The 26,089-nt window shown below is 38.4% G+C and overlaps 1 protein-coding gene across 1 annotated transcript in view; it reads left to right on the top strand.

Annotated features, from left to right (window-relative positions):
* Window positions 1–455: 455 nt before the first annotated feature.
* The window catches only part of LOC118223240 (neurexophilin-1), a 36,763-nt gene continuing 11,129 nt past the window's right edge, over window positions 456–26,089 (top strand). Inside the window, exon 1 of the mRNA XM_035409496.1 lies at window positions 456–1,113. Within this exon, the coding sequence (XP_035265387.1) occupies window positions 1,060–1,113 (54 nt within the window). The 5' untranslated portion in view covers window positions 456–1,059. The remainder of the gene's footprint in view (window positions 1,114–26,089) is intronic.

Below are 26,089 nucleotides of genomic sequence, written 5' to 3'. Positions count from 1 at the left end.
ACTGCTACAAGGATTCTGGCTTGTGAAAGGATGCATATTCAGAATCAAGTTTACTGCAGATCCAAGTTTGAAAAGGAAGGGAATTCTGAGTTAAATACCCCATTCAATCAGACAAGTAAATAAATGTAAGATATAATGTGAAGCAAGCATCCATAAATTGGGGGAATAAGCAAAATTAGGGAAATAAGCAAAATTATCTGCACGTGGTTTTGCAAGGGAAGCATAAGAAATGCACTCTGTTTTCCATAAATATATGCATGCTATTAAGTACTTTATTCCATGAGATACCTGACCAAGAGCTGTCTGGCAAACAGTTTACATTAGGGTGTCTCTCTACTATGCACTGGAGTAAGTTTGACTGGAGCCGAAATCACAAGTGCAACTGTCGACTCGTTTTTATGTGTAAGCGGATGCTCCGTGCTTCTCGCCATGAAACGCTAGTCTGTTGTGCTTCAGTACGTCTTTCAAGGCTCCCTCGGTCTCTGATCTCTCGAACAAGTCTCATCCTGTTTTAATCCTCTCTCTCTCTCTCTTTCTCTCTCTCTCTCTCTCTCTCTCTCTCTCTCTCTCTCTCTCTCTCTCTCTCTCTCTCTCTCTCTCGTCTTCTCTTTCTTTTTCTTAGTCCCTCGCGGGGTATTTCCGTGGTCATCACAGGATGTGTTGAAACAGTACATTACAGAGCGCGCGATATAAAACATTGGGCACCAGTAAAGATCGGTCCCACTAAAACCACTGTCCCTTTCAGAAAGGACTGCGTCTTTAGCTCTGCAACGCCACGCGACAATCACAGATCAGGACTCATCACAAACTATCATTTTCCACTGAATTTGTGGCATTCCCTGAAATATGAGATTGCTTCACTCTTTGGATTAATTTATGTGTAGCCTTAGTTCGTTTCAAGTATAAGCTTCTTTTCTGGTCATGGGGTGTTTTATGTCATTTTTATTAGGCTGGTGAGGGGCTTCCCTGTTATGTAAACCGGATACCAGGTGGATCTATGTTCTTAGAAGACAAAAGAGCCAGCGAAGGGAAATCACTGGAAGTTTAAGATCAAGGAGAATGCAGGCGACGTGTTGGTGCGCGGTCTTTCTCCTAGCACATGCTATCTACCTGGTAAGTTTGGCTCTTTTTGTCATTTTCTCCTCGCATTGAATAACTTTTTAAATACATCGCTTCGACGTGAATAAATATATGTCATTAGGAAGCTTAGTCGAGAAAATACGTTCAGTAATTGGGTAAAATACGTTCAGTAGGGTTTTCAAACTAAAATGTTTGTATGGCAGATTCCAATTGGACATTATCTACGTATACTGCCGTTCCGTTGCGAACTTGCGATAGCATAGGCTATATTCGCATAACTTCCAGATCTGACATCTGACATGCTATAACATAGATAATGATCACTAATGTTTGTCACTCTATTACATGCTCAAAATTACGTAATATTTAATTGCGCAAAATAATAAGTTCTCATTTGTCAAAATGTATTTACACGTAAAGTCAAATAATCTAAAGCACTGATACAGTACCGGACATCTACTTCACAAACAATAACTTTGGCCTACAACTTACAGTCATTTGACACATCATCTTTTAAGGATCATAGCAGAGTAAGTTGCAATTCAAGTGTACTTCCTCAGGAGGGCGCTCAAAACATGGCATCAGAGAACACAATCCAGAAGCTTATTCGACAGCAAAACCCTGGTGGAAATCTTCACTTTACGAATCAACTGCGTCTATTTATATTGTAATGGGAACATTTTAGACACTGTACTTCCACAACAGAACGTACTATATGAAAAGACAGAAAATATAGATATTTGTATTGAATTCATGTATTTCAGAGAAAATTTTAGGTAATTGTTATTTCTGTGTAAGCTATTTATACGGAAACAACACATCTATGAAAAGCTGTGTTTGGTACTGACAAAAAGCTTAAAAGAGGGGTGTAGGCCTAACCGTAGTTATGTTGCTAGACAATGTTATTCTCCTAATTATGTAACATGGTAAATCCTACATTTTAATTGTATTTGTGTCACTTTAAATTTTGAGTTTTTACCTTAATTTGGGCACTCGATTACTCCACATGATAAAAATTAACACTATAAATGATAGATTTCCATGCTTAACTGAACACGGAACAGTCTTTGCCCTCACTTGTTTGTTAAGGTGAGCCTTACCGTATCACAAAAACTAAGGCATCGCTTTGCAATAGTAGTGGCTTGATTATGACCATGAAGCAACTTGTAAGAAAACATTTATTTTTTATTAGACTGTCAAAGGAACTAGCGCGTATGTTTGCGGATAATATATAATTCCGAATTAAATAACAACGCATACTTCTGACATGATATTAGTAGGCTACATAAAATAATGTTGGTTGATTTTCTAAAAAAAAAAAAAAAAAAAACATTTGCATGCTGTTTAAACACATTTCTATTTCATTGCATTCATGAACTATATGATAAAATGAAGCTAATGAGGTGCACGTCTGGTGCCACTTTACAAAGGCTTCTCCAAGGTTCAAATCAAATATAGGACTACCACAAGCAAACGGTTCCGTTTTTAAACGCTGGTCTTTAAACACGTTCCCTTGCAATGTGATATGATAGAACTTTCTCATATTAAGCGTTTTGCTATGAACCTATTCTAAAAACAGAAATTGTGCTTTCAAAACTGTAAGTTTTTTTCCCCCCTCAACATCAGCTTGCCTACTTCTGAGGAACGTTTGTTTTGGACTATGCGGGATATTTTCTTTCGGACGCATTTATTCAAAAGTTTTATCAACCCATACATTTTTCCATTTGGAATACGTGGTATGCAAATTTCCCTTCGGAACTCTAGGAATGGCAAAACATTTTTAATTGAAAAATTGATAGGATTGATAAAATAAGCAAACAAACACAACTCTTCCCTCTGCACGTTTGTTTCAGGGAGAACATAAAATAGCATTAACATTGAAAATGCAATGTATTTTTTAATTGTTCAGTGAAGCTAGTATATAAATCTCGTAAGGCACGGGTATTGAACATTTAGCAAGGTTTTTTTATTTATTTTTTTATTTTTTTAATTTGATGCATTTTCTTAGATAACGTGCCTCGGCTATTTGTCCGTGTCAAACGTGAGTGCTCATGCACGGATTGATTTACTGTCGTTTTCAGTACTGATATCATAGGCCTATTATCACACACATTTGTGTAAACTTAAGAACTGAGTTACACATCCAGTAAGGGATCATGCCATTTATTTTTTTTTTCATTAAAATATAGTAGATAAAATGTTTAAATTGCATCTGCTTCCACTAAACAACTTGAGACAAGGTATGCCAACATTTTGGAACTTTAGAGGTTTGTTTTGAGTGTTTGTATTGTTGGAATTGTGTTTTGAATTTGTTTTACGTCCCTGAATCAACGATTCTACAATCAAACTCTACACTATTAGCATACAGTATTATGTTGACGACATTAAATAACATATACGATTGAGATTTGCCTTCTGAAAGCAAACGTTGGTAGCAATTATGCCTGAAGAAAATTTCAATAAATGAGCACCCCGGAGTTTATTTAACAGAGGAGATCACAATTAGCGGCGGTGGTGTTTTTGCGAGGGGAAAAGGATGGCGCGGCACGACTTGAAATTACTTGGTATGCCTGAACACTTTTAAAGTTTTAGAAATTTTAAGTTCATACGTTGACGGCTATTTAAGGGTATTCGAGTTCTTCGTGAGAGTGTGTAACTTATACAGCTTAACAACTGAAGAATGGCACTCGAGTTAAAGTTAAACAATACTACATCTTCAGCAGATTTCTCGCTTCTGTCAATGCCTCAAGCACTTATCTCTTTTTGGAAGAACGTTGGTTCTGCAAGTGTGCTGATTGAATTCGAGTATCCATTGAGTCCTATCAGTTTTCTTTTTCTTCTTTTTCTTTTCTATTTATAACAATAACATCGACTGCCACTAAAGTGAATGTGTCCACTGTAAACGTTTTCTATGTATATTAATCACATTTTATTAGGATGCAATCCTTAGATAGATAAATTACATATTCGTCCAGCTTAAAACACATTTTGTTAACTTGGCAAGAAGAAATATTTCCTCAAAATAAATTTCCTTATTATCTTTTGAAAATAAGTAAATAGTAAAAATATTTGAGAATGGTGATCAATACAGACATAAGCATCCAAAAAACTATCTTTAGCAAATAGTTTGCATATTAAAACATTGAGTATCTTAATAATCTTAAGCTTCTCAAATTTAGAATAATAACTATTTTAGTTTATTATTATTATTATTATTATTATTATTATTATTATTATATACAAAAGGTTTTATGCGCCTTTGAAACGATTATGGATTTGCAAACGTACACAATTCAGGACCATGGACAGCTCTAATCGTCCGCTTGAAGTTTACATGCAGTTTAGAGATAGGCATAAAGCGCTTTTGACAAACGCAATCGTGCACGTATTTTTATGTTGTTATATTTATTAAAAACAATGCAGAAGCCAGTAACTACAATGCCGTTACCGAATAACTCACCTGCGTAAAACCATGGTCACACACACACTGCCTAGGTCTTTTGCAGTGTTTTACATTGATTAATTTGTATGCACTAAATGAATCTATTTGTAACATTACTTTTCATTACACATAACAATTGCATGGGTGGATGCTTTTTTACATAGTGGCACAAAAACAAACTTCAAATGTACTATCATCATAATTTAATAATAATAATAATAATAAAAATATTGTTTCCAAATATGAAGACGTTAGGCCTACTGTGGCCATGCAATTTAATCTTCCTTTTGTATTTGGAATCAAATTAAATGTAAACCCTATATATGATCATGTTTCCTTACATTCCAAGCTTGATAATGAAAAAAAAAAAAAAATCTAATTTAAGTTGCAATTATTTACTATTCTTTTATCCTTAATACTGCATTGCTTGTATTCTGTATCCAGTATGCTAACTGCAGGCTGCAGTTTAACACATGAGGATTAGAGCTGTTCTTTGATCGTTTCATTTCGGGTTGTAAGTCTCTTGTCTGCTTTTAAGCCCCTTGTCTAGTCTTCTCACCTTGACCCTGATAACCGAGCGGGTCCGCGCCTGAAACAGAATAGTCTGAAGCAGCAGGTATGAGCTGAGCGCGAATGTGAGAAACGCATCAATAAGGGGGCATGACGAAGTGCCTTCCTCATAAATCCACAATCAGCCTTTTCATTCCAGCCCAGAACAGCTGAAACCCAAACAATGCAATCATTATTGATGAAGAATTCCAGCTCTTTGCCGCTTGCAATCTTAATGGAATCTCTTTATTCTGTGTCAGTTTGCGGTGTCGGAGCGCATACTCAGTACATCATGCTACTCACGGCTCAGTGCAAAGGTTCTGCTTGTGGCTCGGAACCTCCTTCACACGCATTCGGTATTATATAGTAAATGCACCACGATAAAATACACATTCCGTATAAGGGAACCCACACAGCATTTGGTGAGGAGTTCACCTGGAAAAAGAAGTGACATTTTTTTTTAAAAAGTGTTTCTTTAAAATTTAGATTCTCGGTTTTACTTCTGTAAGCTGCAGTGAAGAAGATATGGCAGCCGCAGCTCTTTTGGGGCCCGTTTTAGTTGATTCTTCTGTTGGGTGCACTCATGTTTAAGGGGAGGGGGGTGCACATAGCTTTTATTCTGCAGCCCTTAATGTCTCCGTCCTGCATTGAGAAAGCCTGTTCCCCCGTGGATTGCTGCTGAACACTGGCAGCAGCAGTATTAATGGGCTGGTTAGTGTGTTTACTGCTGCCTCTACATGGAGTTGTACTGTAATTGAAGAGAAGTTCCTCTCAGCGCTGTGACTGCCACGCTAAAGGTAATGAATGGGCTGCTCCCCAGGGGCCTTGCGGCCACAGTGGGCCACAACAGACTCCAAATTAAAAGGTTGTTGAGCAGGTCCCAGTGGATGGCAAGCATTGCTGAGCAGGTGACCACACACACGCGTGCATGTGTACGTGCACACCTACGTGCGCACACCTATATTCACAGATGCTGGCTGAAAAATTCAGCATATGCACACTTTTCCAGCCTACCACACATATCCTGATAGGCAATGAGTAAAGAAAGCACACACACAGGAAATAAGGGACTGGGGAAGGGGGAAAGAAGATTAATTACCAGGTAATTGTCAGATGGATTATTGAAACTTCAGCAAATTTCACTGAAATATGCGACTTTTTTTCTCTTACATGACCATTGTGGTGAAACCTGCAAATGGTTCACAGGGAAAATGAACATCTGTCAGAAGCTGATCCTACAATGGACAATCTCAGTCAAGCTCAGACAAACAGTCCAAATGTAATATTCAGTGTTCTCTGCATGTCTTTGCTTATTCAAAGTGGGGAAAAGAAGGAATTACTGTCACATTTTTTTTTAAATCTAATGAAAATTCTATTCATAGAAACCATTTAGGCAATTTCACGGTTGATTAAGTATTCTAATCATTTTACATTGCTTCAGCAGAATGAATAATTTTAAACAAATGCTATATGTTTATTAAGCTTATTGCAAGGAAATGTTAGCATTGGTACCGATATATTGGTTACGAGTTTGTCAGCAGCACTATGTACCTATTTTTGAATAATCTAAAATCATGTATTATAGCTACTGGTCAGCAGTATAATGCATAAAAACTGAGTAGGTACTCATTATTGTTTTCACACTATGTGCATTCCCTTGGGTATCGATAGACTCTCTACATATGAGATGCAGAAATTATTTCATTTAGGTAACATAGGTCATTTGTATGGTTCATTGGACAGTTGTGCCTGTGGAGAGAAGCCTCAACTTCACCTCAATGAGACTGTGATTTTTACTGATGTAATTTGGGTGGCATAATGCTCCGGTCCAGGTGGGGGCGATATACAGTCCTGCAGTGAGGAGTTCGGCTGTTCACTCTTTTTTTCTTTGTTATCCAGAGAAATGTGTTACCAGCAACAACTACCACGAAAAGTACTAAACTCGTCTTAGCCGTTTATATAAATGTATCTTCATTTGGAATATATGGTAGATGGTGTATAGACACATTTGGCTATTTATGATTTTAATCCCTTGGCCTGTTGAACCCACTGTCTGGGACAGGAGTGGGAGGTAAAATTGGAAAGAGCAAACAAGTTGAACGAGGGAGAAGAGCACAAGTCTCTTGGGTTCCTATGTAATCTTCTACACCCTCACAACAAAGCTACTCTGGCCCCAGAGGAACTCTCGGGTCTTTATCAACTAAATTGGAATGTCTTTGAACCTTCTCTCATATATGACCCTGGACAGAAAAATGAGAGTTTAGTGGCTGAAATAAGACATAGGAGATATTCACATCCCTGAAAAGGGGGATCAAAAGCTTTGCAAGATACCAAAATCATGGTTGGTGTATGTTTCAATCTATACTTTAAAATGGAATGTGAAACTTTTTCTTCAAGACATAAGTTATAAAGTAGTCTTTGAAACTATCCTATAACAGATATTACACAAAAAAGTGATGCAGAATGGACATTTTAACTTTAAGAATAATAACATGACTATTTCAACAGCTAAATGTTTTATGCATTAGGAACATGTACGGTTTACTAATTTCCTTATTCCCAGACAGCATATGAATTTATATAGCCATGAATTTATTCTGTCTACTGTCTAATTATTCCTTTGTGTATTGTATGTCAAATAACCACTGTAGAAAACAGTGCCTTCTGTCAAACATATCAACTAAAATGACTTCCGTAACTGTTTGAGTCTTTTGTCAAAATGATTTTGTATGAGACCGAAATTCGGTCACATCATAATATGTTTTCCCAATTGCTCAGATAGTCCTAGACGAGATTTTGGCTGTACCCAGTAGGTAATTAAGGAGACCCACGCTTCACAGACCAGGTCCTGCGAGATGTTGTGGGCTGCTCCATTTCTGGGCTGTTTCCCTTAACGGTTACTAGTTTTCAGCATCCGTCTGCAACGCGAGGCGAGCAAACGGGAGCCTGCTGGTGTGAGGGAAATGAGGAGACTTCATGGGCCGTAGATTTGTGTGTGGGCTCGGCTTTCCGTCAGGAGAGGCATGAAGGATGGACAGGCTCCCGCACCGAGCAGCACGGAGCAGCCACTGCTCACATGAATATGTGAACAGAATGTCTAGCATTCATATTGCCACAGATAAACATCTCATGAAGGGTAATGAAATTAGAGAGCAAAAATAGGTCTGTTCAAATGGCGCGCTCGTAATATGATCTTCAGTCGTGGCGTTTTTGTCTGATTCCTATTGCTCTCTGCACATTATGTCGGATTAAACTATATTACGCATTGCTGAGCTTGATCAATGGCCTGACTGAAATGTTATTTTACCATTTGGTGGGGTAATATACATGCTTAGTGCTGCTGTGTTGATGGTTTTTCATCTGTATGATCGTGCATATTGTATCTTGTTTTATCTTATTAGTTCAGTTTATCAGTCTTTCAATTCCAACCAACAATACAGCCAGCCATAGTTCATCAATAAACACCACCCTGAAACGTTCCTAAATGCCTTACTGCATATATGCACTGCATTTGTGAATAATGCTCTTTGCTTTGCATGCAGCCAAAAACAAGTTGCTGGTTAAATTCCAACTAGTTAACAAACAAGGTAAAATGAAACTAAAAACATCTCACAAAATTACATATATTTACCGTGTTCTGTTACCAAGACATTTCAAGCTAAAATGTGCAATGTGCTACCTATAATACAAAGCAAAGCCACAAATTAAGATGGATAAAATGGCCTTAATTTATGGTTAAGGAGTGTTTGACCATTGATAATTTTTTTGATGCTTTTTTTGAGTATTGGAACCCAGTAGAACAGTAGTGTGCTGTATATTCACAATTTGTTTTTTTGTAGTGTAGCTTGACTGATTAATGACCAGTGCTACAGATATGCATCATCATCAGATTGTAAAAGGGCCCATCTCATCCTTGTTCTGCACCTTGATTAATACTGATTAAACTGCTAAAATGCTGGTTAATTAGCACAAGCCAATGGCATACGCTGGTCGGTAGAACCATCATTATCTGTTCATGCCATGGTTCGCTGATTATGGGTCATACACCTGATTGCTAAATGCTCCACCACCAGGCACTGAGTAAAGAGTATCTTCATCAGCATGGACAAGTGTCTTGCAACATACACAAATGTGGTTTTAGAGGGCATATGAGTACATAGGACATCCCCAACAGTGGACATCTCTACAGTGATGCTGCTGAGGCCGTTCTGAAGGAACGTCATTTGGAGCTCCGGTGATTAATGTCCTCTCCTTTCATTTTCTCCTCCATGCACTCCTCCAGATTTTCAATTGGATTTAGGTCAAGGCTCAGGCTGACCATGGAAGGACATTGATTTTTGAAAATAGAACCAGTGCACGATATGGGTTTGATCTTCAAAAGGATTTTTCTTCCCAATATATAGAAGGAAAGATTTTGTTTTTTTATCTTGGAAGTGAGTGTGGTTGATTCCAGTGGCTTTAATTGTTTGTAATAAATTGGAATTGTCCATAGCCAGTACCTTCATCACCATGTGCAATTCTGTATCTAAATTAACTATTTAACTGTTTTATAAAGAACAGTAACGGCCATTTTAGGTTAATTGTAGATTACCACATTTATTGAAGGTTTCCTTGTTGATTTACCTGGTTAAGTAAAGGTACGTAAATTAACAACTAAATACATACATTAATAATTCACACCTAATACAGTATTTCTAATTACAATACAGCAATGTGCTGCACTTTAGGGCTGAATTGCAGATAAGTCCTGAAAATGCTTCTATGTTTTGACCATGGTTAAAAAATTTTCTGCCTGAATGATTTCTAAAATGGCTTTGAAATGAATATGAAGAAGTTTATTTCGTTTTGCATGGCTGACATTTTTAATGTTACAACCAATTCCTCCAACAAATTTAGGTACAACTATCTTTCAAGCTGTAAAGTGTAAAATTACTATACCGGTATGTGTGTAGTATACTATGGTAAAATGCATGCAATAAGTTGATGCAGGGAAACAGTTGTGTGGAGTCTTAGTTTTTCATTAAAAAAGGCAATCTGAGTTGAATTGACTTGCCTGTGTGGATTAATAGAGCCATAAGATGGCTGATATAAGTGGCTGGGTTGCCGAATAAAATGGGATTGCATGAAATAGTGTTGATCTCTGAGCACACATAGTAGGGTTACTGCACCCCTTGAAAATGTCATTTCCCTTGTATTTCCAGGTCAAAGATGGTGTGTTATGTACAGTATGAGTATGATATTTATATGAAGGTAATTAGGTAGGGCTATCTTCAGCTGAGCCTTGGTTATATATTGAGGGATTTGCAAATGATGCAGAAGACAGATTGTTTTCCAATGGTTGCATTTCAGAGGCGTTGAGTTAGGCAGAGCTGTGAATGCACTGATACATTAAATGGATAACGTGAGGATCTGTCCCATTGCACACTTGTGATGTTCTGTCAGACAGATTACATAAACTAGATTAATTTTAAGAGAGAAAGAATGTGCCACATTTGGTTTTGTTTAAAAAAATGAAATAAAAACATTTGTGTTAATGCTTTTATAAATTGCATGGAATGTTTGGTTGCGACACCATCTCTTCTCGTTTGTAGAAAATTGCATATTAGTCTATGTTAATTTTTGTTCAATAATACAAAAAAAGTTTGAGATTTTTGGTTCATCAGATATAGTGGCTGAAATATTTATGTTGTTTAGAAGTACAGTATTACCATACATAGTATGCAAGAGGATGGTCTTGATATCCAACAGGAGACATTAATTTTGTTTTGGATCCACTTTACGATTTTATTTCTTTATGAAAGGGCATGCGGACTGAAGGCTGCTTTCGTTCAATTTATTGTTTGTCGAGTCCAGGTTGCAGTAACGTTATTGCACTGCAAGACTGTCGCCATGAATTTTCACATCCCGTTTTTGATTTCATCCCTAACACAGGGGTGTGTATTTCTCTCAGATATGTAACCCTATGTTTGATTCCGCTCCGAGTCTGTGGGTGGCAGAAGGGTTGCCGTAGGCCAGGGAGACAAAGTGAGCGACGGAATTCATTCGCACTCGGCTGAATCTGAGACCGGAGTGAGGAGCTCGTCGTCGTGCTGGCAATGATTGATCCACTGATGTCTGCCGCGGCATCCGGAACTCACACCTAATGTTAATGGGAATTACAACTGACACCCGTATCTCCACATCTCTCAGTCTTAAGTTATTGTGATTACCCATGCAAGTATTTTAGCCCCGGCTCCAGGGAGAATTATGGAGGGATTTAAAATCCATGAATGATTAATGCACTTCTGAGCAGATTCAGGGCTGAGGCTTGTACATCAGCGCTGCTCAGGGGAGATCAGAGGGGACAAATTAAACTGTTCAACTTCTTTGAAGTTTTGGATTAATGTGTTGTATTCATATGTACAGTGTTAATCATGAGGTAGATAATTAATCTACCCGAACAACCATGACCAGAAAGTGCTCTTTTGACAAGGTTCCCCTTGATGTCAAGAAAGGCAATCGTTTAAAACTACGCATTGCCGCTGGCTTTCGCGTACGCATTGCACGGGTTAATCGTGAGGATTGAGCAGAATTCCTGCTCAGATAAGTAAGTTAAATGGTCATCTATAAATGGCCTTCATTTAAAGCAACTGATAGAATGTGCTTGCCATTTTACTCAGTGCAATGAGCCACTGTACATAATGAAAGCTCAGAATAAGGAGAAGAGGAAGTAATATGGCTGGTAGATAGAGCAACATGTTTGAAGCGGGAAAATTTAAATCTCTGTATTTTAGAAAACAGCAAAAAAAATAAAAAGTGGTTATTGTAGTATAAAATGCATGTTGTATGTTGACTTGGATAAGACAAAGCGCTGTTGGGTTAATACTTGGATCGGAGACCTCCTGGGAAGCTAGGTTGTTGCTGGAAGTGGTGTTGATGGCCCTGTAGGGGGCTCAAAATAAATTAAATTCTAACATGAAATATCAGCAGAAATCATTGTTTTATAATAACCTGAAAAACATTGATACCATTCTGAGCTAAGGTCTCTCATTCTAGGCATTTCTGTCATTTCTAAAATTCAGCTGTGGCAATTAAAAGCACTTTGAAAGGAAGGGAAACCGGTTGAGTCAGTCATTATTCTGGAACAGTACGTAATGCTACTGAACACAACCCCCTATGTTCGTTTTTCTTGAAGCACACGTTTTCTTGACGTTGCCTCTCATTTAGCTGTCAGTCAAAGGAAAAAAAAAAACAAATAAATAGTTGCATCAAATACATCTTATTGTGTCTTTTTTAAAGTAATGTTTTGTCAGGGTGAAAATTCTTATGTGTGTCTGAGTTGTAAAAGAGAAACAGTCCATGACTGTTAAACAGGGGAGCGCGCCAATCTGCGTCAGTTTATCGCTCGTCACGCAGCAAATTACAGCATTGTGTTACACGGCAAAGCCCCTGAGATTCCTGCGATATTGATTTTCAAAATTACATTTATTTCACCGCCGCTCCGGCACGCAGCCGGCCCAGAGACCCGCCCGCGCGTCCGCGAAACGCGCCCCGGCTCCGCCGTCAGAATCCTGCGGAGATGACACGCTGAAGAGCGCTGATACGGCACTGCAGCCCAATCCCATGCTGGGAGTCTCTGAAGGGAAACTGCGGCAGGAGCGACTGACGCTCAGAGAATGGGATTCCACTGCCGGCGCATTCACTGTATGCATATATTCAATCAATATTTGCTCGTAATTATGACAAAATATAAATAAATGCAGATTGTTTGGTTTTCAACTCATGAACACCATTTGGTGAGTTAATTAGAGTGATTACTGAACTTGCCAAACAGTGTATGTGAGGAAATTTAATCTCTGCCCAAGACCCAGGCTATGGCTATGCTTCCTTCAAGTCATTCATGATGTTGAAACTGGCATTTTGATTGCAGTTCTCTTTTCAGTGGCATTATGCTAATACTGCTAGCCCCACCAAGATCAACCAATCAGTTGTGTGGAACTCATTTTATTCCCTGTAACTATATACTCACTGCATAATTGAACATTTCAGATGTCAATGACTGTAATTCCTGAACAACATTCTTTCCGAACATTCATAACCGTAACAATTTTAAGTGTAGAAAATGTGTAGCTACCATCCTGGAAATTCATGCATTCTATGAACATGTGCATACAATGCAACTAAACTGTGTTGGATGCTCTGTTGATACTAGCTTATGACTACCATAGATGGGCCTTGATTAATGGCCTGTCCTTATCTTCAAGCCTTTTTTTATTTAGTAAACATACACAGATGAATGCATATATACTGTGTGTGCACTTAAACACAGACTAATTTACACAAAATCATGATAGCATGCACACACAAACAAGTATACATGCACGCACTTGCCCACACACACACACACATGCACACACACGCACACACATACTCATAAACACTGTATCGTTTGAAGCAAAGTGCTAACCCTGAACTCGTTCGGCGAGTCTGGACCCTGAACATTCCACTAAGCTCAGCACTTTGCGTGCAAATGTCCATCAATCCAGTAGGGTTACTTTATGACTGGATCCTCTCTGCCCCGGTGCTTGTGGGTGATAAATCCTGGTGCTACTCTTGTGTTAAGAGCAGCATTACTCAGTCAGGACCAAGGTCTGCTTCTGCCAAAAGGGCTAACTCATCTGGTGTTCTATGGCTCAGTAAAAAGAAAACCAAGCCCACAGCACTCACTAAACACTGCAAGTACTGAGCATTCATCTATAACATATGCTGAAATAAACACTGGTTACAGTAAGTCTCTTACACACATCACTTAACAGAGTAGTTTGCTTTCATGTGATTGACAGGTGAATACAGGTGTTTGCAACACATGGACAATATATTAAGCACAATCTGTGGTGTGGTGTCTTGGTTTTTTAACTTTATTAGTAAATTAGAGTGTAATATTTAGGTGTACTATTATTAGACAGGTGTTATAATCAATCAACTGCCACAAATTGACTTATCAGTCAGAGAGGGGACTTTCCCACAGGAATGTTTTGAGGTATTGTGGCACAAATGGGTGGATAGAAGTCCTAGTAGCACTACTACTACTAGGAATTTGTAAATATATATTTTGAAATGTAGGATGGCTTTAGGTATTCTTACTGCTGTGCTTCACCAGGTCAAGAGCCACGTGCTGTCACTACTTCTTCCAGTACAAAATGGCCACCGTACATTACACACACGCAATTGAGCACATTGTTGAATGCACTTAATTAGTCAATTTTGCTTTTAATTGATTTTAATTAAATTTGTAATGACAATTTTAGTGAATTCAATTGGAGAAAATCAAATAAAACCAAAAAACATGAGAAATTGAAAACATAAGTAATGTAAACAGAAAACATATATGAACTGTTGTGCTTTTTTTTTTTAGTGATAGAGAAATAAACAGTTCTACTCTTTGTATTCTGTGCAATATAACAACTACATATTCTTAGTGGCGGTGCGTTTTTTCTCTTGGGGCTGCGGATTACTGCCGGTAGGTCAGAAAGGACAGGGCCTTATCAGTCAGCCCTCTACCAGTCCGGTTTAGGCCGGGCGGGTCCGAGTGGCTCTGAGAACTGACATAAGGTTTAGCCATTGGTTTTGTCTCCTATTCATTTGAACCCATCAATCAAGCAGTTTTTCTCCTGCTCCCCCCCTAGTGCTGGAGTCAAGAGATGTTTTATCTCTTCCCTCTGTTCTCCTCTTATTGTAGCCTATGGCAGACCTGGAGGGAGACCATGGTTTAGCACACGGAAATCTGCCCTCCTTTATATAGAATTGTCCCTTGGAGTGCAGGTAATGGGGTTGCATCGCTGGTCAAAGGGGTCGCTATAGGGCTATGGCTTAATGAATTCTTAAATATGGTTTTAATATGATGATGAAGCGCACTATATGTTTTGAAATAGCTGTCTACCAGCTAACTTCCTATAGACCATGTGTTTGCAGATAGTAGTTAAATCTCACAGAAATCAAACTGACCATCACCAACTAGGTTACAATATATGTTCCACAAAAGGCCCATAATATGTTGTGGTTGTGAATACGTTCTGCAAGTATCAGCAATATAACTGGTTCTGTTCCTGTGTGGATTCATTCATTGTCAAGCATGAGGAATTTGCAGATCAATTATTAAAGGCATCAAATGCAAATAACTTAATGGTTAATAGGCTTAGATACTGTTTCACTTTTCACAAGTGACATTGCCACAGTATTCAAATGGAGGCATACAATAACACACATTATGACAATCAATCAGTTGACAAATTTTTTTCTATCAGTGCTTATGTACTTCACTTGAAGGGGTTACGTAGATCATATAGTAAGACCCTTCATAGACACCTTAGCCAAAATGACCATGACATGTGGTGGTTGCACTGATAAACAGCTAATGTGAAATATGCTGACTATTCCCTGCAGGGACATTACAGCTTGTACACTTGGGGAGAGCAGTCAAACAGCCGTTGCTAAACTGCCCCAGAACTAATTGAATGTGGCTGAGGCTCAGTATTTTTGTAGTCAGCACAAATGCACCGCTAATTCCACTTTTTGTTATTTAAAAATGGTAGCTATCAACCCTTGTGATAGAAAAAGAATTGAAGGTTAATGGAAAATTGAAGTGATGTGTGGAGCCGCGTTCCTTGCGCAGTATTAGTCTCTCCCGATCTCGCTGAATTGAAAATGGATGCTCCAACGGGCAGCACTCCAGTTCGTTCTGTGACAGATAACAGCTCTTTGAAGTGTAACGGCAAATTTACTGCCACCCTGAAAAGCATCTTACCCATTCTGAAAATTTGATTGGCATCTCCTTTTCTTGCCAACACCTCCACAGAGCTCTAGTGACAGCTAAAGAAATGATGCTGATGGATTCAGTTTTAAAAATCGTGGTACATAATCAACATTATAAGTCTTGTATTTGCTATAAGATTATGTTGTGGGGTTATGTGATTTTACAGCCTTAGCTGACAAATAGAAATTTAAACTGTGGAGAAACAATGAATGATCTTTCAGTGACCGTAAATAAAAACTGATTTGAGTGACATACATCAGGGACGTTGGTTCATTTAATGGCTGATTCATATTGTGGCGACGGCCATTCCTGGATCTGTGGTGACTTGTAAGCAGCCCAGTGCCGCGCATTGTGTCCGCACATATGGCTTTCTGGCAGGTGGCGTGTTGTCATAGTGTCTGGTGCGGAAGACCGGTGGAAAGATGAGCACGAGGCCTGTGTTTACTCCCACAAGCTGCTGCCGTAGTCAGATAAATTCCACGCACAATAACCAGATTTTTTTATGGCAACTGTTGTGGATTTGTACTCCAGTTTGTACATGCAGAGGAGAAGAATGGGGACACCTGCTAAGTACTGTTCAGGATGTGTTTGTCAAGGTGGAAATCCTGTAGGGAAAATGTAATTTGCTTTTGTGGGAGAACAGGCCAGGAGTCAACCTGCTCTTACAATTGCTGGAGATGATAACACAGTGTGGCAAAACCATTTAAATTTAAATCTGCCATATAAAATCCACTTTTATTCATAATGCCCGCACATTTATGTATAACCCTAAATGCAGGAATCATGTTTTCATCAAATACAAATGTAAGCTACTGAATACTTTAACTGCTGCCAGCAGAACTGAGACAAATTTGGGAGGTCTCTATTATAGGGATTCTTGTTTCTATAATGCCAAATGACAGATTTACCAGTCATTTACTAGTTTAACCATCTTCAATATTGAAGGTTTAAATGTACCGTGCATGACATGGAGATTAATGAGCAGACCCATTTTGGCTAAGTGAATAGTAAGTTATTACATTATCTGGACACTTTAAGGTCACTAAGAAAAAAATAAATGCAATTATTATAAACATTGAACTTACATGTACACCTGAGTAACATCACATCCATTTTTATAATTCTTTAATAGTTCTGCAACACATTTGTCTTGATTTCAATGATTCTGGTATGTGCATGTGAGATAGTGGCCGGGACGAGGAACTGAAACATGCATTATTTTGTTAATAAATCACAAAGCAAAATGGCCCATTAATAAAAATGTATTGAACCAGCACAATAGTTCAGTGTTTTTCTAGTTGTGTCCCCAACTACGAGTCGGCAAATGTGAGTTTAATCAGGGTAAGAAATGGACTCATTTTCACAGCAGTATTTTTTTGCCTTATTTATTACTGAACTTTTTTTTCATTTCCAGGGTATTGTCTCATGTCATACCATGAAATTGGGAGGCTGTAGTTGTAAATATCAGGTCGATGGTTACATAATTATTTTTTAGATTCTGACTTATTTGCCCTTCTACCTTTTTTAAATTATTGATGCCATTAACAGTTGATGGAGTGTTGAATATCCATACCTTTTCCCAAGTTCTTTCATTTGTATGCACTTCTGCTGTTTAATTCAATATATGAAAACCATTTCACACAAATTAAGTGTAGTAGCTTATGAATGGCACTAATATACTACAAAAAGTCATCTAGCTTGCAGTCCTGTCTAGAAATCAAATCTAATAATTTCAGAATTTATACAGTAAAATGTCCAGTGTTAATTCAACTCTAACAATGTTAATTCAACTCTTAAAAGATAAAATTCCATAGTCGGACCAAATGTTATCTGTTAAGAGTTGAATTAACACTGAGAATTTTACTGTGTAGCAAAACTGGTACATTTAACCAGTGAATGTGCCAGCTGTGGTTTATAATAAATCTGGTATTTCTTAATGGCCAACTCTTAATTAGGACAATATGTGATGTATGAAGACAGTATATAGAGTAAAATCTTTGTTTTTACTATGTAGTCTTACACAGGTATACAGTACACTACTTGTACAGAAGCATTGTGTTTTACAACACAGGTGTTCAGTACACAGTGTGTATTAAACCTCCTGATGGTACTTCTGTTATTTTACAGGGTGAATTTGCTCTGTGCTTTTGATGTCTGTGGAAAATAAAAAAATATCAAAGGGGCATCTAGAAGCATTTTGAAGTAAAAAAAAAAAAAAAAAAAGTATAATAATTAAATAATTAAATAACCGAGAAGCCCAACAGACAGGACTTTCTACATTTCTCTGATGCTGTTTACAAAACATTAATACCACGCGTTTGCTCATCTTGGTCTTTTCCTGAGAGCGACAGCACCCCTTGATTTTCTCCTTGGCTAATACCAGAGAGCAACCAGCTGCTTAAATCACGTCAGTCAAGGTAAAAAGGAAAGACAACATGCTCTGCTCACCTCGGCTCTCTTAGGCCTGCTTTCACTCTGGCAGATAAGCAGTAATCTTGAACTCACATATGTTCATTTAGGGAGGCTTGCCTTGATCTGGGTAATCTCTGGAGCCCAAGTGGGATGTATTACAGGTCTGGCTCTAATCTGAAAGGTGAGGTCTCTCTAAACCTGTTGTCAAGCACCCTAAATCTTACCGCTGACTTTTTTTTTTTACATTATCTTTTTTATTGAGGAGAGCTAACTTTATTTAAATGAAAATTAATTGCATGTCTCAGTATTTAAAGAGTGGCCGAAGGAATCAAACCCAATGAGGGAGCAATTTAGCAAATTTAATTGGAACGAAGAGATCAAGCTCCCCGATTCACATTTCAATGGATGGATTAGGGTAATGCTCCTCCTTCGACACCTGTAAAATAGTTGACATCCTGTTTTGGGTTTCATTGAAATGACACCATCCTGGATTCAGTGATTTATTGGTTTTGCAATTGAAATATTTGATTATTAAGCTGTGTGAACCAGTGTGCTGTTAATTCAGAAACCACATTATCATTATTTGAATGTTTCTGTCTCAAACACGGGTAATATTTGTAAGAGATATGGCACCTGTCCCCTGAAGAATACTTGTTTTGTGCTCGGGCCAGCACAAACACTGAAGCTGAATCCTTGCTGTATGTACAGTGAAGCTGAATCCTTGCTGTATGAACACTGAAGCTGAATCCTTGCTATATGTACAGTGAAGCTGACCGCTTGCTGTATGAACAGTGAAGCTGAATCCTTGCTGTATGAACACTGAAGCTGAATCCTTGCTGTATGAACACTGAAGCTGAATCCTTGCTGTATGAACAGTGAAGATGACCGCTTGCTGTATGAACAGTGAAGCTGAATCCTTGCTGTATGAACACTGAAGCTGAATCCTTGCTGTATGAACACTGAAGCTGAATCCTTGCTGTATGTACAGTGAAGCTGAATCCTTGCTGTATGAACACTGAAGCTGAATCCTTGCTATATGTACAGTGAAGCTGACCGCTTGCTGTATGAACAGTGAAGCTGAATCCTTGCTGTATGTACAGTGAAGCTGAATCCTTGCTGTATGAACACTGAAGCTGAATCCTTGCTATATGTACAGTGAAGCTGACCGCTTGCTGTATGAACAGTGAAGCTGAATCCTTGCTGTATGAACACTGAAGCTGAATCCTTGCTGTATGAACACTGAAGCTGAATCCTTGCTGTATGAACAGTGAAGATGACCGCTTGCTGTATGAACAGTGAAGCTGGCCCCTTGCTGTGTTTTTTTGTTATTTTAGCACAACTAAAGGAATTTTGCTTTTTCATATCCTTCTTGATACCACTCCCTCTTACAATCAGAGTTCTTTGCTTCCTTGTTTTCCTACCAATAGGATTCCATTTCATGAATATTTGTTTCAGCCCAACGGCACATTTTTACATAAAAAAAGGCTTCATTTTTTAGTTACAACAAATAATAAATAGTAAAACAAAGTCTTTCATAATTTGTGTATGTTTTGAAGCATCTTTAAGAAGGATGACAAGCTAGCATAATTTGAAAGCTTGTTTAGAAAGAAAGTTGCCAGTTGTGTCATATCGACCAGCAATCTATTTGTTTCTCTTATAGCTCGCCAGTGATTCATATATCTTTCACTAGGCAACCATGTTTCTCTTTGTTAGCAGTGATTTCCACCTTGCTAATCTCATTTTTCCCCAGTCTCTTTCTTATTTTGGAATCATGAACTCTAACATAGAGAAGCCTGTAGTTCTTTGGATGTTCTTATGGGATCTTTTGTGACTTCCTGGATGAGTTGTCGCTTTGCCCTTGGAGAAATCTTGGCAAGCCGGCCACTCCTGGGAAGATTCAGTACTGTTCCAGTTGTTCTCTATTTTGAGATAATGGCTCTAACTGTTGTTCAGTGGAGTCCCAGGGTTGGCTTTGTTTTAACTCATTTAAGACTGATATATTTAGTCAACTTTTTCCCATTTTTTTCTGGAATTTCCTTTAATTGTGGCATAGACACTTGTATAAACTTAGTAGTGACTACTTTACTCTGATGGAAAGGTACATTGTGAGTGAGGTTAGATTTAACAGGGCTGGACCAATCAAGCCTGGCTGTGCTCAATCAGCTGAATTTAATTGATAATTGACAATGATTTTTTCACACGGATAGTATGGGTGACATAACTGATAATTTCATTTTCACATGGGTGATATGGGTGTTTGATAACTTTTTTCATTATATAAACAAAATAATACTTTTAAAAATGTGTTTTGTGTTTACTCAGTTTCTTTTGTCTAATATTACATTTTGTATAAAGAGCTCTGACCATTCAAAGGTAATTATGCAATAATAGAGCAAATACTTCTCATGGCAGTGTAAATGCTAAATATTGAAGTGGTAGTTTTGTGTCACATCCTAAGATATTTCCTGCTGCTGGCCAACCAACAATAATGACGGGACCTTTTCATTCTCTTATGTGGCTCTGTGTGACACTAAAAGCCAGGCCATAGTCTAGATCCACCAGCAACACATGGCTTTCCCAATGGCTCAAATCTCGGAAATCCACACAGACTAAGATGGGACAACCAGTTAGACACAGAGGTAATTACTGTATGATGAGAGTAATTTCCCATGTGGCTGAATGGGATTTGGAGATTAGCCACACTTAATGAATTAAAGCAGAAAATGATGTCAAATACAGCAAAGCCTTATGAGGTATGGAATATTTTTATTTATATATTTTTCACCATTTGTGTTTCAATTAAGAAGCCTTAAAGCTATTGTTCCTGAATGGAAGGTTATTTAAAAATTACTACCTGTGTGCTGTTTGCTTGATTGTCATAAAATGATAATTCAGATGAAATGGGTGTGCTGGGCAGAGAATGTGAATGTTTGTGCTTTCTCTGAGCCATTGTTTGCTGGATTTGTAAGGTGAGCTGTGCGTGTGAAGGAACTTGTCTATGGAGCTCTATAAGGTCCTGCTCTGTGACAGTAATGGCCAGGGGTGCATTGATCACCCTCCCTGCTCCTTACATTCATTTTCACCTAAAGATGCTCCTGAGAGGCCTGTTCATGAAAATCGCCCCTCTCTATTCGATGTCACTTTATGTGTTACAACCAAAATCGATTGGGACTAACACTAGCTGAGGCCATTTATAAAATACAATTACTGACGCTCAACACGCTAGTAGGGGGCTTCTGTGGTATGTTTTTCAATAGGGTAATTTATGTTGGCTATCACAGAATCATATTGATTAAGCAAGCTGGGCACTTTAAATGAGGTCTCCCGGGTCAGTTGAGCAGAAATGCCAGTTTATTGAATTGCGGGTGTAATTTGATTAAGAGTGACCCTGAGTTTCAGTGTGCACTTTGCTGGAGTGGGCTTCTCACTCTTGCTCTGTTTGAGTCAGGCACCTTCTGTTTAGGTAAAGCATGCAGCTCAGCTTTGCAGTTTATGACCACCTATTATCCTTCTCTTCCGGAGTAGCTTGTTCTTCTCCCTAGTTTGGCTTGGCATAAGTTAGGTCAGAATAGTGTTTACTGTGTGAACTGAACTGTGTTCTTGGCTAGAAATAGCTGTACGAAATGAGTATCGTACCTTACTGAACCTGTGTTTTGTAGTTGTCCAATGACCATGATATGCACTTTTGTACGTCGCTTTGGATAAAAGCATCTGCTAAATAAATGTAATGTAATGGAGTGCTGAGCTATTCAGATTTTAAAGAGAGCCTAGAGCTGATATCTGGAAAAACAAACAGTATGCTAAATTTCAGTTTGATACCATACAGTTTCTAATAAACTTGGACGTCATGATCGAGATTTCCAGTCAAGTATTCACAAGTAGTCCTCAGGGATAGAGTTTAAATTGACATTTACTAAGCGTATCCCAAGTAACAAGACACATTTATACATGCTTGGCATGTCCACTCCAACTGATTCTTAGATTTTCATTCTTTCATTGAATTACCATTTCATCTTCTTAAGCTTTGCTTGCCAAGGTCAACCAAGGTCATATTTAACATGGCTGTTTTATTTCAGAACAGAGGTAAAATGCATCAGAGGTTCTCTGTATAATAACCATTTTAGAATTAAATTAGTTGGATCATAAAGTAAGCAACAGTAAGTAGTTGTGTTATCAGTAGTGTCAGTGAGAGGTCAGTATAAAGGGACCCTTCTCAAGATCATTGCCTACTGACTAATTTGATTCATTCTACTTTACTTGATAAGAAAGATAGAAAGAAACAAAATAACTAAAATAGATTAATTTGTAAAGTTTATGAAAGTCACAGATTGTTTTGCTAGTTTATTAAATGATACTTTACCTACTTTATATACACTACATGGTCAAAAGTATGTGGACACCTGACACCCAACATCTCATCCAAAATTATGGGCATTAATATGGAGTTTGTCCACCCTTTGCTGCTATTACAACCTCCACTGTTCTGGAAAGGCTTTATATTAGATGTTTGAGCAGTGCTGCAGGGATCTGCTTCCATTCAACCAGAAGAGCATTAGTGAGGATGGGCACTGATTGGGTGACAAGGCCTGGCTTTCAGTTGGCTTTCCAATTGATCTAAAAGGGCTCTGTGTAGTTCACGTTTTCCCACACCGTTCTTGACAAAACCCTTTCTCTATGGACCTTGCTGTGTGCCCAGGGGCATCATCATATTGAAACAGAAAAGGGTCTTCCTCTAACTGTTGGGGAAGCATCGAATTGTCTAGAATGTGATAGTATGCTGTAGGATTAAGATTTGCCTTCACTGCAACTAGGGGGTATATATACAAAGTGAGCTCCATAATGTTTTTTTGCAATGTGTAATACATAACTTTGTTGAATATCCTTTGCATGCAATGAGTTCTTGACGTTTGTGACTAATAGACATTACCAGTTGTTGAGTATCTTCTTTGGTGATGCTATGCCAGGCCTGTACTGCCGTCATGTTGAGCTCTTGCTCCTGAGCTAGTTTTAAGTTTTCTCTTCGGTTTATGAAACATGTTCAATGAGATTCAGGTGGCGCGAATGACTTGACCAGTCAAGAATCTTCCAGTTTTGGGCTTTGAAAAACTCCTTTGTTGCTTTTGCAGTATGTGGCAGCCTTTACATGATCAAACCATAACACCTCTACCACCATGTTTCACTAATGAGTGAGGGTGCTTCGGATCTTGGGCAGTTTCTTTTGGCTTCCACAATTTGCTCTTTCCATCACACTGATACAAGTGTGCCGTTTGTCCACAGGACATATTTCCAGAACTATGCAGGCTCTTTTATGGAATTCTTAGTTAAGTATAACCTGTCAATTCTGATTTGCGGCTGACTAGCAGTGTGGATCTTGCAGTGTAGCATCAGTAGTTCGGTTTATGAAGTCTTCTGCAGAGAGTAGTTACTGACACATCAACCTCTGCCCCCTAAAGAGTGTTTCCAATCTGTCAGACAGGTATGTCTTCATTATAGTGAGAATTTTTTGGTCATCAACTACAGAGGTCCTCCTCGGCCTACTAATGATGTTCCGAACAGTTGATTTTGGTAAGCCTGAGGTTTGGCCTACGTGTCTGACTGTTCTATCTTAATTCTCAGCCTCATAATGGCTTCCTTGACTCAACTCCGCACAACTCTGGTTCTCATGTTGATACACACCAATAATAGACCCCAAAGACAATCAAAAACCTAGAATGTAGACTAGAAGCTGAAAGCCTTCTTTTACCTGTGCAAAGGAAGCAACTGAACACACCTGACTAAACAGAGGTCATTTGTCCCAAACATTATGGTGCCCTGAAATGGGGGGACTATATATAAAAAGTGCAGTCATTTCTACATGATGAAACCAAAATATATGAATACACTTAATAAAAGCTGAGATGTGCACTTTAACCACATGTGAATTGTTTGATTACAAATTGTGGAGTACAGAGCCAAATTTCACCAATAGAGAAATATAACTGTACAAACACACCTATACAGATTGAATTTGATATCTTGAATTTGATATAGTACTTACAGTATTCTTTTACTTTCCATGCTTATGGAATTGTATTGTCGTTATCTGCTTGCATGATATAGCAATTGCAATAATCGTTATTGTAAAATTCTTCTTCTTCTTTCTGTAAGCAGATTCTTTGCTGTTGTACTTTGTGGCTCGGTGACTTTCTCTCTGACCTTCAGTTGCTGCCTTATGTCTTTTGGCTCTTGCTGAGCACCAGGCTGTCAGCGTCTGGGGTGGCCCTACAGCTGTTCCCAGCAGCTGCAGGGTAACAGAAAGAGTCGGTTTTCATCCCTCCTTCCTCAGTATTAGCAGGCAAACTTTGCTTTGAGTTCCTTTAAGTGTACTTTTTTAATCTTTATTTTTATGGAAATCCGTTAGCAATAGCATAATTAGGAATGCAGTTACTTAATTCCCTTCTCTAAGCCCAGATGTGAAACATCTCATGCCCCCCTTGATGTGCGCAAGTAAATTGCAGGCATACTGTAGCTCCACTGCATCAGACGTGCAGCCTTTCCTGCCATCAGCTGTGCTAGCATTTGGACTCAATTCCCCTTAAAGGCATGAATTTTCTAAACAGAGCTTGCAGTTCATCACTATTGAGCCAGTTTTCTCCAAGCAATAATGGAAGATGACAGGACAGAACATTGCAATTCATAACGGTTTATGACCTGCCCTGAAAAGTTTTTGACAAGAATTATTCTTTTATTAGGGGTGGAAAAGGTTATTCAATCCTGCTTGGCTTAGTCTGTGTCCAGATGAGATATCTTAAAGGAAAACAGAGTGAGTATATTGTTCATAAGCGAATAGGAGATACAAGAAGTCACCTTTCAATAAGAAACTTTAAATATGGCAAACATTTAGAATATATTTACACAATCCAACATCAGTGTGTATTTATCAGTTTATGTATAATGAAACTAAACTAAAGAACTGCACATTTGTTGCTAACCTCAGAAATCAGCATACAGTAAATCGCTAGCCCCAGTCTACCTATGGTCTCAGAGCCACAAGGAGAAAGAAACACTGCAGTGATAGGGAAGCCACACCCCACATATTCAGTGAAAACAGCCAAGTCAAAGGGAAAGTGCTTTTCACTATAATTTTCACAATCCCCCGCAGATTAATGGAACTCTACTTGAACAAAGTGACCTCTATATTCAGTCAAACCTGCCGAGCAATCTCACAAGGGAAAATAATTGTGTTTCAATACAGCGAAAGATTAATGCGGAAATGTATTTATTTATTTGTTGGTTTTGATTGAGTAGAACTTTCCCTTAATATGACTTGGGGGTTTGATTTAATCCACAGGGTGGTATCCCATCATTCCTCATCTTCTAAAACTCAGGGAGAACATATTTGGCTGGATTATCGATTAGTTGCCGGGGGTGGGGGTGGGTGGACAGGAGTGGGATTGTGGGAGCTTTCCCCATGGAGAGCATTAGTATGATTGGTTCAAAGTGATGGCGTTGGGACCCGGGGGATCACTTTCAAGTCTGTTACATGGTCTGTAAATGTAATTAACTGATTACTGTCACTACTGTACATATGTCATGTGGAATATTTCTCCTTTTGACAAGGTTGCAATTGCTTAAGGGATGAGCTGAAATAGACTGAAATGAATTATCACATCAGAGGAATATACTGTAACTATTGTTGTTCCATTCTTTTTTATAGATTCACCCTCTAATCTTAGCTATTTGTTCCTTTATTAGAGACAATGCCAGTGCTGCATAGAACGTATATCAGTCTATCAAATGATTCTCCTTACTTTCAATTAATTAAATGTGGATAA

The sequence above is a fragment of the Anguilla anguilla genome, chromosome 1, assembly GCF_013347855.1.
Source record: "Anguilla anguilla isolate fAngAng1 chromosome 1, fAngAng1.pri, whole genome shotgun sequence".
In the NCBI taxonomy this organism is placed as follows: domain Eukaryota; kingdom Metazoa; phylum Chordata; class Actinopteri; order Anguilliformes; family Anguillidae; genus Anguilla; species Anguilla anguilla.
This window is presented reverse-complemented; position numbering and strand designations above follow the sequence as displayed.